Here is a 20,884-nt window from a genome sequence, read left to right on the forward strand (position 1 = left end):
CTTCATCACTACCTGTAGAGTCATTTCTCTCCAGACTTTTAACCATATCTACAATTTCAGAATCAGTGTAATGATGAACTGCAGGCACATTATCAACATTCATCCATTCCGTTAAAACATCTTCATTCATCCTCGATGAAAGCTCCTTGGCATCAGGATTAGTTACATCACTAATCCTGATATACAAGAACTTCTTGCTTATTTAACATAAGCAAGAAGTTCTTGTATAAGCTGCTTTTCTTTGCGAACCATAAACCCTGCAATGTTATTTTCAGTGTCTTCGTTAGAATGAGAAGTAAACGTTAAACTTGGCCACAATTTATGCCATCCATTTTTCAGTGTTGATGTTTTCACAGACTTCCATGCATTGGCAACACAGTACACTGCATCCTTAATGTTGAATTCTTTTATGAACTTCTCTACTGGGGTGCCTGAATTAACTGAACTCACTAGGCGCCTCATTAACAGGGATCGATACTTACACTTCATAGAATGTATAATACCATTGTCCTGTGGGTGAATTAGTGATGTGCAGTTGAGTGGGAGGTAGACAACAAAAACATTATCTTTTACTAGAAGATCGGTTTTGGATGTGCTGAACAATTGTCTAAAATAAGGAATATCTTGCAATTAGGGTCTAATCAAACCGAGTTACAGTGAGCCATAGCCTCAGGAACAAAACAGTTTTGAAACCAATCCAATGTAATATCAGTGGTAACCCACCCTCTTCTTGTTGGCACGGTAATGGACAGGAAACTCTTGAAGGCCCCCGGATGTAAACTTTTTCCAATAACGAGCAACTTACATCTATAGGTACCCACAGCATTGGAGCAGCACATTACCATGACGCGATCCTTCGGAGCTTTAAACCCCGATGGCAATTCTGCATCCTCGGTTGTTAGAGTTCTTTTTGGCATACATCTCCAAAACAAGGCAGTCTCGTCAGCATTGTACACTTGTTCAGGACTTAAATGTTCATCACTAACTAACTTTGCCAATTCATCCACATATGCACTAGCCGCACCTTTGTCTGCTGAATGTTTTTTCCCCACACACCACACGAAACTGTAAGCCATGTTGTGCCTTGAAACGATGCAGCCAACCTTCTGAATATTCACACTTGTGTTGCAATCCCAGCTCTTCATGAAACATTTTGGCATGTTCCTTTAATGAATCACAAGAAATTTCCACACCTTCACTTACACAAAAATTAAACCAGGTTATGAGAACTTGGTCCAGTTCTGAACTTTTTCCCTCCATCATTGACTTCCTTACAACATTTGCTTTTTTGATACACTGTCAGAAAAGAACTTTAATAGTTCTTTTTTTTCTGTTTTTTAATATCATACACTGCAGAAGAGCCAATGTCGTATGTTTCACAAATGGTTCACACAGACAAACCGCTATCAAGTTTTTTTTAGCACTTCCACTCTCTCTGCGATCGACAGCGCATGATGTTTACGTTTTACGCCACCTCTTTTCTTTACTGAATCCATAATGGGGCTATACAGTAGCAAATAAATGATAAAATGAGAAGGAATAAACAGGTTATCGCAATGCTTATCGATTACAGCGTCATCAAAACATAAACAGAAAACAGTGGCACACCAACGCAGTAAATTTGAAAATGCGTGCTCCAAAATTCATGCCGGAGATCTGAAGGAATCGGATTTTTGAATGCCTACCTGTATTACATTTAAAAAAAATAAATAAAAAATAAATAAATACTTCTAATTCTTCTTGTCTTCGCCTTTCTTCTTCTTTTTTCATTTCCTCTAATCTTCTTTTTTCTTCCTCCTCTCGGCGTTTCTCCTCTTCTAGCCTTCTCAGTTCTTCTTTTCGTCTCCTGTCTTCTTCTTCTAGTCTTTTACGTTCCTCCTGCTTTCTGAGCTCCTCTCTTCTCCTTAGTTCCAACTGCTTTTTTTCTTCCTGTTTATCATAAAGTGATGCAATTAAAGTAATTAATTACTTAGTAATAATATTTTCCTTTATGAATTAATTTTTATTATGTTGCATAACAGATACACAAAAGAAAATAATGAATAGCATCTATAAAATAACGATCCCGAATCACACACTTAGTAATATCATATTTTCATATACAGTGAATGCTTACTTACTATACATCATGAAAAAATTATGGAGACAACTACCATATTGAAGCAAAACTTTAGTTTAATATAAACCAAAATGAACACTCGACATTTCTACCTTCATATCAAGGTCATCAACTGGAGCATACACATATATACAAAGAAACAAGCTGCACTACACTCTATAAATTACTAAACAACTCCAACAGTGAACAACAAACAAGTGAAACAAGGAGAAACCAACCATTTGAAAGCAATAGTCATGTGATCAACTTATCAAGACACACCTTAAATAACAGTCAACTTGCATTACTTGATAAAGGCCTTAACTTCACAGTAACCCCTAGAACTGTTAATAAACTGGATTTTATATACCACATAGAAAAAGGCATTAAGTCTCTTCCTATTAATATAGAGATACTATATTAATAATAAAATTCGTTTAGAAACTAACAATGTTCTGAATAAAAAGAAAACCTTATATAGCAATCTTACAAAAACAGAACTAGCAGCAATCAAGCCATTAAAAGCTAATCAAGATATAATTATAACAAAATCAGACAAAGGTAATGCCACTATCGTCCTTGACAGATCAACTTACATCCATCAGATGAATCAACTAGTCTCCGATAAACAGCACCTATCAGCTTGTAAACTATAGTCCAATTAACAGAATAAAGAAAAAACTGAGAAATTACTAAGTCAGTCACTTCTTGGCTGTCAGGCACTGTTAAAAAACTTATACCCCATTATACCCATTCTCCCAGAATATATGTTGTTCTTAAAGTACACAAACAAAATGTTCTGCTTCAGCCGATAGTTGAAGGAATCAGTCCTAATTATCACCTAGCCAAGAAATTAGCACCAACACTCCAGGAGTTGGTAGGTCATCTCCCCCCCCCCCCATATAAAGAACACACGATACTTTATAAACAAAATTAATAACATAACGCTCCGCAAAGATAATTTATTAGTCAGTTTTGATGTTTCTGCCCTTTTCACAAAGGTCCCAATCGGTGACACAATTCTTCTCCACCAGAATAAATTTCCGTCTCACGTTACGGCCCTCTTTGTCTATGTACAACGTTCCGGTTATTTAGTGTGGCAAAATAAATTTTACCTACTAAAAGAAGGTACGGCCATGGGCTCACCACTATACCCCTAATTGCTAACTTTTATATAGAAGCTTTTGAGCAAAGTGCTCTTGATTCCTTTACTCTAAAACTTGCAGTGTGGCTTAGATAGTTGATGATGTTTTCGTTATCTGGCCACACAGTCGACAAACTTTAAACACATTCCTTAGCCACCTGAACAAACAACATGAGCGCATACAATTTACTATCGAAATTGAAAATCAGAACTTGCTCTATTTCCTGGATAAGCTAGTCACACGTCTTAACTCGGCTGTCTATCCTTCACTGTTTACCGCAAACCTACACATACCGGCCAATATATACATGCTAACTCATATCACCACCCTTTGCAAAAATTTGGAGTCATTAACACCCTCAAAAACAGAGCTATAACAATTTGCTCTAATCAACAAGCTCTTAAACAAGAATTAAAGATTATTAGCAACACATTTATAAATAATGGCTATAACAAAAATACTATTAATAAAGTTCTTCATAAAACTTCATCAAAAAAAGAATATGATTCCAATAAAACCATAGCCATCCCATACATTAAAGGAAAAAATCAGAAAAAATCAATAGAATCTTACACCATTATAATCTTAATGGTGTAGGATTTTTAAACCACCTTTTAAACCACTTATAAAATTAAAAACTCATATTTGTTGCCTTATGTTGGTGAAACTGGATGTATAATCCCTATACATAAAAAAGAACACAAAAGACATTAAATATAACAATTTTGGTGAAGCAGGCCTCTGAGATCATACTCTCAACACCTTACACCAAATTGATTGGAGAAGTACCTGCTCTTTACATCATACAAAAACCTGGTATGAAAGAAAATTTAAAGAACCCTGTGGAATTCTGATTAACCACCCTAATCTCAACAATAACGGGGACATAAAAATTCCAAGAATTTGGGTGACACATATTCAGCCTACTTAGTTTCCGGCATACTTTAGGACTAAACAATTTTCAGCTTGCACTGGAAACTATTCCATACCAATTGGTTGAAATTTATATGTAAAATCACATAGTTTTACATATATATATATAAAAACATGCTCTCCAGCCCAATTTAATTTTGTAATCTAATAGATAATAATAATAATAGGACTCTAGCTTTGATGTAGTAAAGTTTTTTTTTCCCTCACCAGAGGTCAGGCCAATAATTATTGTAACAGTTGGTCAGTAACTTTAGCAAACCTTTGTATACATGTACGCATGGCAAAAAAAAAATTGTATATATGTGTATGCTCCAGATGATGACCTTGATATGAAGATTGAAACATCGAGTGTTCATTTTGGTTTATATTAAACTAAAATTTTGCTCTAACATGGTAGTTGTCTCCAAAATTTTTTCATGATGTATTCTGATCACCTGGTAAGCATGAAAGAAAAGGTTTAATTTACGTGTGTAGAGGCTTAAGTGCTGTGAGGACATCATGTTGGAGGCTTAATGGATTTTTTACAACACTCAAAAAGAATTAAAATAGAATTTAATACCTCCTATATTTCGTCCTAGTCACTAGGACATCTACGGGGATTACACAAACAATGTAACATGTGCACAAATAACAAACAATACTAAGCCCAACCACGTGGGTGACACTAAAGTCCTATCTAGGTAGAGCGCCCTCTAAGGGCAGTCGTAGGTGGCCTGGAATGTAAGGTGGGAACTCTGGTGATGAGTGTTTCCCAAATCTTCGGAAGCTTAATGCAACCATATTTATTGAGATTTGGTTGGTTTTTGAGAGCTGCTGCTGCTTCTAAGAAAAGTCTCTCTTTCTTGAATTTGCTGTAGTGGAGCATGGTGGTTTTCTTCCATGCCACTCTGTGGGTGGTGTCCAAAACATGGTTAGCCAAGCCTGAATGGCCATAGTTGTGTTTGAAGATGTAAGACTTGTGTTCCTCTAGACGGATGGATGCTGATCTGCCTGTCTGTCCAAAGCCCAAAGAATATAAGCGTAAAATGAACATTATCCTCCGCGATCGGCTACCTACATCCCGCTAGAACACGACCCCACAAAAACACAAGTTAAGAAACTTAAAATTTTACTCAAAAAAGTATCTTCCTGGCCCCCTGATGTCACGAAAAAACTTAAACCTTTCCGCTCCCGTCCCCCCCCCGAATATACGGTTTACCAAAAATCCACAAACCCAATTCCCCACTCAGGCCTATAGTAGATGCTACCAATGCACCTTGCTATAGACTATCTAAACAGCTGGCCAACTCTCTGATCCCCCTCACCGGAAGGTCCCCTTCCTATATAAAAAACTCGACCCACTTTAAAGCCTTCACAGAAAATTTAACCTTGAAGAAGACAGACATATTGGTAAGCTTTGATATCTCCTCTTTGTTTACCACTATTCCCTTAATTGACACCTTATCTCTCTTAGAAAACGTTTTTCCCTCTGACATCTTAGATCTCTTTTCCTTTGCCATTAACTCTGGATATTTCTCTTGGAACAACAAAATCTACAAGCAGATAGAGGGAACTGCCATGGGTTCCCCCCTCTCACCCCCCTTGCCAATTTCTATATGGAAGATTTCGAAAAATGAGCCATAGACTCAGCTCCACTCAAACCTATCTGGCTAAGATATGTAGATGATGTGTTCTCTATTTGGCCTCATGGCCCAGACACATTAGACTCCTTCCTCAGTCATCTCAATAGTCTACATCCAAGAATCCAGTTCACTATGGAAAAGGAAAAGAACAATTGTTTACCCTTCCTAGACACCTTAGTCACACGCCTGCCTAATGATACACTTACCTTCACCGTATACAGAAAACCCACACACACAGGCAGATACATTCACAAACTCTCCCACCACCACCCCTCTCAACAATATGGCATTATTAAAACTCTTACCAAGAGAGCCCACAATCTTTGTTCCAGTGGAACCGCCCTCACTAATGAGCTTAACCACATACACAGCACTTTCCTCTCCAATGCCTACAGTGATCACAGTATCAAAAAAACAATCAACTCCTCCCCCATTCCCCTTCCTTCTCGTCAACAAGATTTTAAAAATGCCATCACCATACCCTACATCCGTGGCACATCTGAAAAAATAGCCAAGATACTAAAACAGTACAATCTACACACAGCATATAAGCCCCACCGCAAACTGGCTACCCTTATCCGTTCTGCAAAAGATCAGCTCCCTCCTCTCTCTCTGCCTGGAGTTTACAAAGTACCCTGTTCCTGTAAGCTGGCGTACTTTGGACAGACAGGCAGATCAGCATCCATCCGTCTAGAGGAACACAAGTCTTACATCTTCAAACACAACTATGGCCATTCGGGCTTGGCTGACCATGTTTTGGACACCACCCACAGAGTAGCATGGAAGAAAACCACCATGCTCCACCACAGCAAATTCAAGAAAGAGAGACTTTTCTTAGAAGCAGCAGCAGCTCTCAAAAACCAACCAAATCTCAATAAATATGGTTGCATTAAGCTTCTGAAGATTTTTGAAACACTCATCACCAGAGTTCCCACCTTACATTCCAGGCCACCTACGACTGCCCTTAGAGGGCACTCTACCTAGATAGGACTTTAGTGTCACCCACATGGTTGGGCTTAGTATTGTTTGTTATTTGTGCACATGTTACATTAATTGTTTGTGTAATCCCCGTAGATGTCCTAGTGACTAGGACGAAATATAGGAAGTATTAAATTCTATTTTAATTCTTTTTGAGTGTTGTAAAAAAAAGGTTTACTTACTATGATTTACTAGGACAAAAACAGTCTTAAGAAAATTTCACAATTGGTGAGCACTAGGGAGAAGCACTCCCCTTTCCTCAATATAATTATCTAAATGTTCCTACTATAATAATACAACATACAGATGGTGTTCTAATAAAGAATATGTACAAACAAGCATTCTCATGAATGCAATTTTTTTAAAATATAGAAAAGTACTTTAAACTGTAAAATTGCACAATGAATTTTAAAAAAAAAAAAACTTTTTTTGGAAAAATATTTAAAAAAAAAAAATTTTAAAGGAAGTGTTTTTGTAAACCTGCTCAAAAAAATAAAATAAATCACAAATGCTACTTACCATCAGATGCATATTAATTAATAAATTTTTTTTTTTTAAAATTAACAAAAATAAAGAAAAAAATGTTTTTGGTTTGTTTTGCTTTCTTGATAACTACTTATAAAATAAATCTATGGAAATACAATTCTTTAACTTATACAGATAACTACCATTAGTGACACTGGTGAGATCCTAAAAGAGAAAGTTTTATTGAAGATCTATGATTATATTTGTTGCAGAGTTACTCTTATATTTGAAGGGAGAAAGCTAGCAAAATTTACTGCTTGCCTGCTGTTGTCACTGTGAGACAAACAGTTAAAAAACACAAAAAAACTTTCTATCATTTCCATTGGTTGCCACGAAGCACTGTTTGAATGTGAAGCTTACAGTACTTGGTCCTAAAGTTTACAATGACATGCTAATCCACTGACTGAATCAATGAGGTGATGTTCAGAGGCAAAAATTTCACTTTTATGAATCTGGAGAAAGAACACTCAAGGTCTAAGTTATGAGCTGATACGTTATCAGCAACAGAACAGCCTTTTTTGCTAAGTTCTTAGCCTTACGAACTCAATTACAAGGTTCAATGTTCTTAGGATCTCTGAATGACAGATAAGAAGAAGCTTCATTTTGAAGTCTTCAGAGGCATTTTTTTTTTTTTTTTGTATTACACTCAATTCCCAATATCACCATTAGATGGCGTTACAATACTTTGTCCTGCTAGCTTCAGCTCATCCTTCAGAACATATGCTCTTTTAAGATTCATTTTCCAGAAGACCAATTTTGTCAAAACTGCACACTGAGGGAAGAATAACATTACATAAGTTATTCAAAATTTCCAAAATATTTCTTAGTTGCAGCTTCATTTGCCAATTCTGCCCCACTATGCCTTGTAATTAGTTTGATCCTAGTTATATTTTACAATACCTAAACCACTCCACAACTTGCTTTAAAGTTGAACGAGCAACATGGATCCCCCCCCCCCCCCCCACACACACACGCACAGGAGGTTGTCCATGGAAAAATGGACAAGAGACACTTAGGATGAAGTTCTATAGTTCATGAAATTGCAGGAAACTTTTATATTATTATTATTACTATTATTACGGGCAACTCCAGGGAGTCATTAGACTCATCGAGGGAGGCCCCAAATCATATTCATCACAACTATTTGACATTCATACAGTATCTATCATACCTCGCCTTAAACTCATTCACTGTCACAGCATCCACCACAGACTCAGGGAGCGCATTCCACTCATTCACTACTCTAAAAGTAAAGAACCCAGCTCTAACACCTTTACTAACCACACTTTTGCCCAGTTTCCATGGATGTCCCCTAGTCCTCCCACAACCAGCCCTGTTCTCAAAAATATCTTCTGAATTAATTTTATAGAAACCCTTCAGTAATTTGAATGTCTCAATCATATCTCCCCTCCTCCGCCTATCAACCAATTTTTGCAACCCACAAATCCTCAACCTGTTCTCATACAGTTCATTCCACAGACCTGCTATCATCTTGGTCACTCGCCTCTGGATCCTCTCCACCTCCTCCCCATCAAGAAGAAACCTAGGTGACCAAATCTGAGCACATATATGAAAATATGGTCCACAACTCATCTTTTTTGCTGATACACCTGTATCTTTTCCCAATCTATCACAAGCCACTTCAGCTGTTTCTTTTCAAAGTAATAAAAACCTCTTCACTGACAGTGTCGTGAACACATGAACACATCATGCTGAAAGGTGGAAGAATGTTTTATTATGCCCTCTAACATTTTGATGTTACTCATACAATACATTTTGTATAGATATATACAAAAAGGGGGTTAAATTTTCATGGGTATGAAAAAACATTTAGTGACTGCTGCTCTGCTTTGTTATTCCACATATATACTGTTTATTAAGAGGGCTAACAGGTGTTATCCAATTCAGAATTAAACAGCATAGCTTTTTTTTTTTTTTAATGCACATGCATGCTAAAAAAAAAATAGTAATGAGGATGCCATGGTAAGTGATATCATGTTAAGCAGATTTCCACCTTTAGCACACTTTTTTATTACAGTTTTTGTTGGCATGAAGGCATTCAGAAGCAACAAAAGAAAGAAATAATCCTCCCTCCCCCTAGCTTAACTACCTTTATGGAGCTTTGTGCATGCTTTACAAGTCTTTACTAATGATAGAGCCTCCGTAGCTCAGTTAGTATAGACGAAGTCCTTTGGTAGGAAATATCTGGGTTCGATTCCAGTCAATGACGTGAGGAACCTTTATCTGGTCTCTTTCGACTAAAGGTGAGTTAGCCAATCTCATACAGAGGTACAGGGTTTTTTCCCCCGGAAACTCGAGTTTTTCGTCCCTCAGGACAAGCCTGTGAACACACGGATCTACAGTCATAAAATACATACTTAATCTCTCACTAGGAGGTCTCAACCAGTCCTAAAGGACAGTCGAGGAATGGGAGAAACCCTACATGAATAAATAAAAAACTAATGATAACGCTTTTCACAACTGATGATACAACTCTACAAGTGCACCTCTTGACAATGTAGAAAATATGCTTAATAATTTCTCTGGACATCAGCAGATGCCATTATGGTCACTCCACTTGCACTTCAGTGATGTGCTCCATGAATTCTCATCAGGTTCTATTGTATAACATTTTTCTTGAGGTTTTTAACTCTCTCAAGACCAGACACTCCAGACACAATCAATCTCACTGATGGTCTGCCACTTTAAAGGAAAATTACCCTCTACTACTGTTTTCATAAGTCTCCCTTCTGTCCAAATTATTCAGCTTTTGTCTGCCAATACTCTTAAGGAGTCTTATGGTTTTATTGTTTTTCTAGGATCCATCCATTTGTCCAGCTTTCAGCATATGAGATCCTCAAGTTTTTCCTGTAGTGGCAGATCTGTCCTTCCAACAAGGATAACCACTCCATTGCTAATCTTCTGATGTCTTCTGAAAGCAGCAGTTCTTTGCAATGATAATGGATTCCAGTTACTCAAACCTGCTGACTTCAATTATTTCTCCATTAATGTCTACTTGTTTCTCAGCACCTTCCCTATCTATATTTCCTCCAGAACCATAATCTTAATTGTAGTGTTGAGTTTCAGTTCTCTGCTCTTGTTTATTTCTGTCAAGAGTTCATCCCACTTCTGCCTTGTAATCAAAGAAGATATAATAATTACAGTAATTTAATACTTCCAATATTTTGCGAAAGTCAAAGTAACAGCATCAATGAACAATATACAAATACGTGCAGTGCGCAAGATTAGGTGTTCTTAGCCACTGGACTGACAGTCTGGGGATGAGTGTTTTCTAGAGTTGAGGGCTTGTATAATTTCTTCCAGAAGAGACAGATTCTGGAATAAGCAATAAATCAAGATAACCACAGTAATTAACTTTAATGAAATGAAATCAGATATTTCGTACTGAAAATAACAGTACATCATCAGTGCATAGAAACAAGCAAATCAAAGAAACAGGAATACTACAAGTTACATACAGCAGTTGATGGTTTACCAATTAAAAACTGTTGCCATGTGCTAGAAATGAATATTAATAAATATTATTATTAAAAACTCGGGATTCCCACAGGCCACCGAACGCATCCCCTAGGTGGCGGAAACACTGACTACCATCCGTTGGATATCAGGGCAGTTCTGGATATATTGAATAAAGAGCTGTGGACCAGTGGTTTTGGAACTGGTGATCCCATGTGAAAATATTGCCATTCACCTGTTAGAAGTTTATTTTGCACTTGGTTAGACTATAATAATTTTAGTTTAATCCTTTATCCAAGTGTAAGCAAACGAAGTTTGCGTCTGAAAATATCTTCAGGACTGAAGTAAGGTGGTACATCCCTTGGCAACTTGTAGCAAAGGTGAATCAAGCTCTATCACTTCTTGTCTCAGTATCTCCCATAATGTAAAGCACATCTCCTTGCAGACATGTATACTGCTATGCATTAAGGGAAGGGCCACTACCCAGACCAGTTTCAACCTTTATTGAGGTCTCGTCAATGGGAGACAGACCCAGAGTGGTTCTCAGTATCTCCCATAATGCAAAGCACATCTCCTTGCGAACATGTATACTGCTATGCATTAAGGGAAGGGCCACTACTCTTAGTATCACCACTCAAGATCTGCCTCCCATAGACGAGACCTCAATAAAGGTCGAAACCAGTCTTGGTAGTGGCCCTTCCCTTAATGCATAGCAGTATACATGTCTGCAAGAAGATGTGCTTTGCATCATGGGAGATACTGAGACAAGGAGTGATGAGATCTTGATCCACCTTTACTACAAGTTGCCAAGGGATGTACCACCTTACCTCAGTCCTGAAGATATTTTCAGGTGCAAACTTTGTTTGCTTGCACTTGGATAAAGGATTAAACTAAAATTATTATTGCCATTCACCAACCCGCACTTGGCCAGCGTGGTTAATTTATGGCCTAACCTTCTAAGATGAATCTGAGAGAAATAAAATGGCCCTCATTTCTCAGAGGCCAGATTGTTACCACCTATGGCAGCAGGCAGTTAAACATGAAGGCAGAGGGTGCTAAGAATCCCCAGTGCTAATTAAAACTAAAACATTAATTAAACTGTAGGAATCTGAGCAGTGAAGCACGGCTAACTGAACTAGCTGAAGAGCTAAAGCGACTAAAATGGGACATTCTTGGATTGTGTGAAAATCAGACATTCTTGACTAAAGTGACTAAAATGGGACATTATTTGATTAAAAGAAATGGAGACATATTATATTATAGAGGCCAAGACAAGGAAAGAATCAGTAGAGTTGGATTCTTGATCAACAAAAAACTGAAGAACAACATAATAGAATTTGATAGTGTATCCGATCGAATAGCAAGTGTTGTTCAAATCTCGAAAAGATACACTCTTAAGGTTATCCAAGTCTATGCACCAACAATCAGTCATACTGATGAAGAAATTGAAGCCTTCTTTCATGATGTACCCCAACTTTACAATAAAGGAAAACATCATTTCAGAATTGCAATGGGAGACTTTAATGCTAGAATAGGTATTCAACATTCAGACGAAAGCTCAATGGGAAATTTTGGGTATAGCATGAGAGATGACAGAGGAACAAGGTTAATAGAACTTGCAGAAAAAGAAAACCTCTGTATCACGAATTCCTTTTTCAAGAAAAAAACACATAGAAAGTGGACATGACAAAAAAAAGTCCAAATGGAAAAACTAGTGAAATTGACTTTATCCTCAGCAATAAGAAAAACAGATTTCAAGACTGCTCTGTTATAAACACCTTCAACATTGGAGGTGACCATCGTACGGTATGCAGTAAAATACAAATAAACTGCCAAAAAGATAGAAGAAAAATGTTTTGGAGATCAAAGCAAAACATAGAAGATGAAAACACATAGAATATAGAAGCAACATTAAAAAAAGATATATTCCAACACGAACTAAACAATAGATTTAAACATCTTATTATAGATAACAATGCTGATCTATCAGAAAGTAATGACATTATTACCCAAAACCTTTTACAATCCTCACTTAAAATAGCTGGTACCACAGAACAGAAACAAGACAAAATCTCTGAAGAAACAAAACAGCTTATGAAGAAAACGAAGAGAATGAAACAATCAATTAACCTACAGAATAAAATTTAATACACTGAATTGTGCAAAACGATCAGAAAATATATCACAGAAGAAATAAGAAAATTCAATTGTAAATTCATACCACAAACAATTGAAAACAACTGTAGTCTCAAAAAAGCCAAACAGCAACAAACACATGGTTGTAGTCAAACTACAAGACTGGACCATCACCAGAGATAGATATGCTATAGCAAAGAGAACTGAAGAATTCTACTTAATATTATATCAGGATGATGAATTAAATGAAGAAGAATACAACTACGACACAGCTGAAGTACCACAGATTCTACCAGAAGTTATGTGGAGCATCCAAAATGGAAAAGCTGCAGGTGAGGATGGAGTTATAGTTGAACTTCTAAAAACAGGTGGAAAAATAATCAACAAACTCTTAGCAAAACTATTTGCTTTATGCCTGAAGAAAAATGATGTACCAACAACATGGAAGAAGGCTAACCTAATTCTGATACATAAAAAAGGTGAGATAGAAGACTTGACGAACTACCAACCTATCAATCTACTATCAGTGGTTTACAAAGTTTAAAAGTCTCAGCTCATAGGCTTTGTGCGACTCTAGACCTAGCACAACCAAAAGAACAGGCAGGCTTTCGAAGGCTCCTTAGTACAAAGCCTCAATTCACTTAAAACCTGTGCAAAAATTAAAGCATTACAAAACCAACAAGTGGAGGAGCCATACATCAGAACCATCAAATAAGCATACACCAATGCCAATGCAATTCATTTCAATGGAAACATTGAAATGAATTACTGTCACCCTATCTTATATCTCTGTGGGAATACAGAGATATAAGATAGGGTGACACAATATCTCCAGAATTATTCAGTGTGCCAAGAAGAAATAGTCAAACTTCTTGATTGGGAAGGGTCTGAAGATAAATGGAAGATATTTAAGCCATTTATACTTTTAGATGACAGTTATCTTTACTTCAACTGCGCATAAATTACACACTTGTATCCATGAATTCAAAATTGCTAGCAAAACAGCAGGCTTAAAGATAAACCTAAAGAAGACCCAAGTTATGTTCAATAGCTATGTCCAACCAGAAATAATAAAAATCAATAATGAGGTAATTAAACAAGTAGATCACTACATACACTTAGGACAACAGATATCAATGAAACAAAATATCATGAATGAAATTAAAAGGCGCACAATGCTTGGGTAGAAAGCATTTGGAAAATTACATTCAATATTCAAAATCCAACTACCATTATGCCCTGAAGAGAAAAGTTTTTAACCAGTGTATTCTTTCACAGCCATATGTCAGTATTCTTCATATACTGACATATGGCTGTGAAACATGGACACTGAATGCAAAGGAAATTCAAAAATTAAGAACAACACAATATAGTATGGAAAGTACGAGAAAGAGCACATAAGGTGTGCTCCTTATGTGCTCTCCACATAATATACCAATGTATTCTTCCTATACTGACATATGGCTGTGAAACACTGACACTAAATGCAAAGGAAATTCAAAAATTAAGAACAACAATATAGTATGGAAAGTACGAGAAAGCACATAGGGTGTGCTCCTCTCCCTCAAGCTTACAATATGAACTTCATGATGATTACAACTCTAATCAAATCCAGCAGATAAGGAGATCGGACTCCTACCAGGCGAGTGAGTCCCTTGGGTGGCGGATGAGGGAAGCCCTAACGGGTTGCTCCAAATAAAAAGTAAGGAGCCGTGGACTAAAGGGTGTGGCAGAGGAAAGGCAAGCCGGCCACACTAAAATGCCAAAAACTTCCATGGATTACACCAGTGGTCTCCAAAGTGCGTTACGCGTACCTTTTGGGGTACGCAAGTCAATACATGGGGGTACGTCAAAAAAGTTTTATATTGATAGGAAAAAAATTAAGTAATTAATTAAAGATAAAGAATATTACTTTCTTTCATCAATTAAATATATATCTAATATAGACAAAGATGTTATAAAGATCCTGTAAACTTAAATTTGCAAGTAGCGCACATTGGGCGACTTTGCACACATAATCGTTGTCATGTTTGTTAGCAAAGTTGTCATGTTTTTTAAAACCAGGGAGTAAATCTCTTACTACTTATCATTGCCATTGTTTGTAGAGCATCTTAGTGTTGACAAGCCCAACTAGAGAAGGAAAATTGCCTAGTTATCCTGCTATCTACAGATGACACCACAGTTGTATTAATTATTTGACTATTAGTAGTAAGTTTAACGATTTTTTAGTATATATTGTTTCTGTGCAATTCCAACGCCTTTTTTGTGCTTACTTTTACGTTGACACTAGAAATAGTGAATTAATATTATCAAAATTGCTTACATTTTTTTAAAAGTGTTTGATATTATCAATAGTAAATGAATTATATTTAAATTTTACAAATTAACCCTCACAAAATGGATAAATGGTTAAAAAAATTTCCTCCAAAGAAACCGCGAATTGAAGATAATTATGATAGTATTTCTACATCAGACGAACAACAAGGAAAAGATAGGATTGATTCTTCTATTCAAACAAGTTTGTTATCAGTCAAATTAAGTGATAAAAACATTAATCTGAAACTTAACAAAACCTTGCCCAAGAAAGTTTGAAATTATCAAGAAGACTACTTGAAATGGGGATTTACATCGGCGATAGTCAACAATGAACCTCGTCCTACATGTGTATTGTGTCACGAAAATGCTATGTAATGGAAGTATGAAACCATCATTATTAGTAAGACGCTTAAAAACTAAACATCCTGAACATGAACACAAATCTTTACAATTCTTTGAACGATGTTTGAAGACATGAAATTCTCAATCCAACAACTTAAAAAAATTCACTAAAATTAACGATAAATATTTGGAGGCATCTCTCTTGAGGTTGCATTCTTAATTGCAAAAGACCAAAAGCCACACACACCATTGGGGAAACACTTGTACTCCCAACCGCCATAAAATGGTAGAAATAATCCATGGAAAAGAATATGCAGATAAACTAAAATGTATTCCCTTATCAGCAAATACTATTGGTAGACGTATAGAAATCATTGCAGATAATTTAAAGAAGCAACTATTAAAACAAATGACTCAATGTGGGAAATTTGCTATATAGCTTGATGAAAGCACAGATGTTGCCAACATGTCTCAGCTATTGGTATTTACTAGATATTATTTTAATAATGAATTACACGAAGAACTACTTTTTTGTGAGGCACTTCAGGAAAGATGTACAGGGGAAGATATCTTCTCAACAGTAAATAACTTCTTTGTTAAAAACAATATTTTGTGGAAAAACTGTTTAAGCATAACTAGCAATGGAGCAGCTGCTTTAATTGGTACAAAGAAAGGATTCAAAGGAAAAGTAACCGAAATAGCACCACATGTCAAATTCATTCATTGTATTATCCATAGGCAAGTTATTGCGGCAAAAAAAATGCAGTCTGATATACACAAAATACTGCAGGATGTTATCAATATAGTTAATTTTATAAAAACGAGGCCTTTGAATAGTAAAATATTTACAGTACTATGTCAAGAGATGGGCAGTATCCAAGAAAATCTTCTATACTATATGGAGGTTCGTTGGTTAGCTCGAGGAAAAGTGCTTAAGAGAGTTGTAGAACTAAAAGATGAGTTATGCATTTTCCTACTGGATAAAGATAAGAAATTTGCAGATCTTTTCAATGACAATAAGTGGTTATTAATACTATGCTACCTAGCTGACATTTTTGAAAAAGTAAACATGCTTAATTTGTCTCTTCAAGGAAGAGGTAACATTTTAACAATGAATGAGAAAACAACTGCATTTTGAAAAAAAAATGGTGCTGTGGAGAGAGAAATTTGAAAAAGGGATGTTTTAGAAATGTTTCCATCTTTATCTGATTTCGTTACAGAAAATAATGTAAAACAAACAAAAAGTCTAATATCTGCACATTTAAAAAGTTTAGAGACAAATTTTTGTAACTTATTCACAGATCTTCCTGGCGAAGAATTTCAATGGATTTTATATCCATTTGCAGAAAATGTAAAAATTGACCATCTTTCGATTATTTTTCAAGAACAATTAATTGACATTAGATACAACACAACTTTGAAAAACGAATTTCAACAGAAATCTCTTCACAATTGGTGGATGGGATTGAAGTCAAAGTATAGCAATTTAGTAAACACAGCAAATGATGCACTCCTACCGTTTGGTTCTACTTATTTATGTGAGGTATCATTTTCTGCAATGACAGGTATTAAAACCAAATATCGAAATAAATTAAACTTGGAACCAGACCTTCGTATCGCAGTATCAGAAGCCATCAAACCAGAATTTCAAGAAATTATGAAAGAAATGCAAGGCCATTGTTCACATTAAATATTGTAATAAATATGTTTGTAAGCTGTTAATAATAAAAATAATGTGTAAAAATATCTAGCGTTTTTAATTATTATATGATGATACAAGGCATATTTCCTCTTTATAATAAGTTGCATTCCTTGGAAATTTTAATGTTCACAACTTCAACTGGCTTTCCTTTTCCAACTGCACAGATCAAGTACAGATGGTAAGATATTTTATCACCAATGATCGTATGTCTACCAGACCACCAAATAACCCTGACCAATATTCAAACACTCATGATACTAAGTACTGTGAATATTGCCCGAACTCTAGGCAATTTGGACCACAAATCTACTGTTTACTTCTCTTATGATGCAACATAACAGAAAGCCACTCTCATTAATGTGTTGTTTAGCAATCAAAGAATGCTAATTAAGAAGCAATCTTAACAACTTCTATGCATCATTTCTGTGGATGAATTGTTTTCAGTATTCTAATCTGAATATTTACATTCATTGTATCATTAAAGCATTTTTTTTTTGTATTAAAATATTTATTCCCGTTCCTTTAAATTCTGGTCCTTTTTCAGTCTTAGTTTTCCATGAAAATGTGCTCTACAAGAAAAGAAATGGGCATAATGCAGTTGGCTATCAAAATTGCAATCTTGCTTTTCTGTTTATAACTTAGACCTGAAACAGCAGTATGCAAACTATCAAGATATTCAAGACTAATTTTCAAAGGGTTAAAAGTTTACAACTTGCATAGTTCCAATGGCAATAATGTTTTTAATTCTTGCCAAAGCAATTATCCGTTTGTTTCTAGCTGTTTTAAACATGAATAGTTCAACTGCATCTTTACCCAGAAAAAGCTATCCTTCTAACTTTTTACTTTCCCTGCCCCAATTTCTTGAATAGGTGATCTTGGTAAATATCCTTCATTCCAAACAAAAAGATGTCCCTATTTTTTTTCCCACCAGAAAGAGATGAGAAGAATCTTGTCTTAAATTGACTACCAAAGCATCTCCTGGTCCTGAGGGCATTTCTCAAATTGTTCTGAAGGTTTGTGCTAAAGAGCTGATACCTGTAATATACTGCCTTTTTTATTCTCTTCTGTTTTGCTGGTATCTACTCATCAGAGAAATTATTATATTAGTCCACATTCAGCCCATTCATAAGAATGGCAAAAAAATCTTTGCAATCAAAATTATCAAATTACACTCACTTCAGTTTTCTGTCTAAAGTAACAGAAAAAGTCAGTGACAATCCCTTTTCACACTACCTAAACTTCTCAACTAATAAACAAATGCTACTTCGGATTCTTCCATTGATCATCATCAAGGATTTTTATGCATATGTCACCACCATCGAACAAATGACATGGCAAGGCTCAAAATCTCTAATAGTCACTCTTGATATCTCATCAGGTTTGGAAAAAAGGCTATTAAGTAAGCTTCCACATATGGTATGTCTTCTGACTTGTGACTGGGTTTTTCCTCTCTGGTCACTATTATGTATGGAGGTAGATGGAACTTCATACTCAAATTTTGCAACCAACGTTGGGGGTTCCACATGGTGCTATTATTTCCCCTACTCTCTCCCTTTTACATATCAATGACCTTCTCCAGTTGACTACAAGGTTAAGTGATGACCATACATTGCATTCCTTTCTCATTAAAGAAATCTTGTAGTACACTAATCAACAGCTTATCAAGAATATCAATGCCTATAATTCTAAATGCTATTCCCCAAATCATTCTTCTTTTGGATTCTGAAAACTTGTTAACTAAATATAAGATATATATACAGTTATACCTTGGTTAACATTACTTTTGATAATGAAGCCTTGATATAACAAAGTCTGCAATTTCAAGACCCATTTTAGTAAAAATATTAAAATTTTAAGGTCAATGCCCAGCAATCATCTGATTGGCGAACGGCAGTGACTCCTCAGGTATTGCCCAGCTGTGGGTGTCTCTTTTAACAGTTTTGTGCATCATTCGCATAATTAAGTCATTGCTTACACTTCGTAGGAAGTGTTTCAGTGTGGTGCATTGCAATAAATGACGTATGTTCTCTGATAGCATTATTGTAGAATTTGTAAATATTAATATTTAGTTAAAATGTCAGAATCAGGGACAAGAAAAGCAATTTCTTTAGAAACTAAATTAAATATTGTACGTGTTGAAAGGGGTGAAAGAAAATCCAATGTGGCACATTCTTTAGGATTAGCACAGTCAACTTTAACAATCATACTTAGTCAATCAGAAAAAAATAAAACAGTCTGCTCAGAACTGTACAGATGCTACAGCAGCAAAATTAACACGCTTAAGGAGTTCAGTTTTAGAAAAAATGGAGAAAATGTTAAGTTTGTAGATAGATGACATGTCACAACATTATATGCCTTTAACTCAAATGGTGATTCAAAAAAAAAAAAAAAAAGCATTATTTTTATTTAGTCACCTGAAATCTAAACAAACTGAAGAAATTGCAGAAAATTTTGCAGCTTCTTGTGGCGGGTTTGAAAAATTTAATAAATGGGCCAGAATTCATAGTATAAAATTATCAGGAGAAGCTGCAAGTACAGATGCTGAAGCTGCGAATAAGTTTCCAGAAAAACTAAAGGAAATAATTGAACATGAAAAATTTTCACCAAAGTTGGTGTTCAATGTTGACGAAAGCAGTTTGTTCTGGTAACAGCTACCATCAAAAGCTTCATTTCTATTGAAGAAAAATCAGCAGCTAGGTTCAAAGCAGCCAAAGACCGTTTAACGTTACTCTTTGGATCAAATGCCTCTGGTGATTTTAAATTAAAATTGTTATTAGTTTCCCGGTGGGAAAATTCGAGGGCATTAAAAGATAACATAAAAATGAATTTACCTGTAATATTGAAAACTAATAGAAATGCGTGGATTACCAAGGAGTTATTTACTGATTGGTTTCTTAACCATTTTTGTCCAGAAGTGAACAGTATTGCCAAAGAAATAATTTTGAAGAAAAAGCTCTTTTGTTGTTGGACAATGCTCCGGGAGACATCCTACTGATCTTAATAGTACGTTAGATACATGCATTCCTGTCAAAGCAGTCTTTCTACCAGCAAACACCTTCCCTGATTCACCCGATGGATCAGGGAGTAATAGCAACATTTAAAGCTTATTATCTGCATGGTACATTAAGCAATTTAATTGAACTAGAAGATAAAGAGCAAATGTCAATTAAAACTTGGGAAAACTACACCATTAAAGATGCAATTGAAAACATTAATAGCTCTTGGAAAGAAGTCACACAGAAATGCTTAAATGGAGTTTGGCACAAATTATGCCCAGAAGTTGTACTAGAAGAAGAAAATAACATTCAAGAGATTAGAATTGAAGTTATCCAGATGACTCAATCAATAGGTTGTGAAAATGTCGACGAAGAGGATGTAAGAAAGTTATTAAATGCAGAGGATGATTTTTCAGTGGAAGATTTAGAAAAACTTGTTAGCAACGAAGCCAAAGAATATGAAGACGAAATTAAAGAAGTTCCTACCGCAAAAGTGTTATAGTTCGCCCACAGTTTGTAGATCTCTGCTTGGTGTCTTGGCAAGAATAGTCGATTCATGCTGAAGGTGAGAAAGAAATGAAGGATGTACGAATTGGTCGCTAACATGCGAAATC

General features: G+C 35.7%; 1 protein-coding gene across 4 annotated transcripts in view; it reads right to left on the minus strand.

The window, feature by feature from the left end:
* The window catches only part of LOC150100781 (GRB10-interacting GYF protein 2-like), a 525,021-nt gene that overhangs the window by 169,011 nt on the left and 335,126 nt on the right, over positions 1–20,884 (minus strand). For all 4 annotated transcript variants that reach the window (XM_090401532.1, XM_090401529.1, XM_090401530.1 and 1 more), the window contains exon 20: positions 1,729–1,929. In XM_090401532.1, the coding sequence (XP_090257658.1) occupies positions 1,729–1,929 (201 nt within the window). The remainder of the gene's footprint in view (positions 1–1,728; positions 1,930–20,884) is intronic.

Source organism: Typopeltis vanoorti, chromosome 12, assembly GCF_054136105.1.
Source record: "Typopeltis vanoorti isolate ZY-2024b chromosome 12, IOZ_Tvanoo_1.0, whole genome shotgun sequence".
NCBI classification, from domain to species: Eukaryota; Metazoa; Arthropoda; class Arachnida; order Uropygi; family Thelyphonidae; genus Typopeltis; species Typopeltis vanoorti.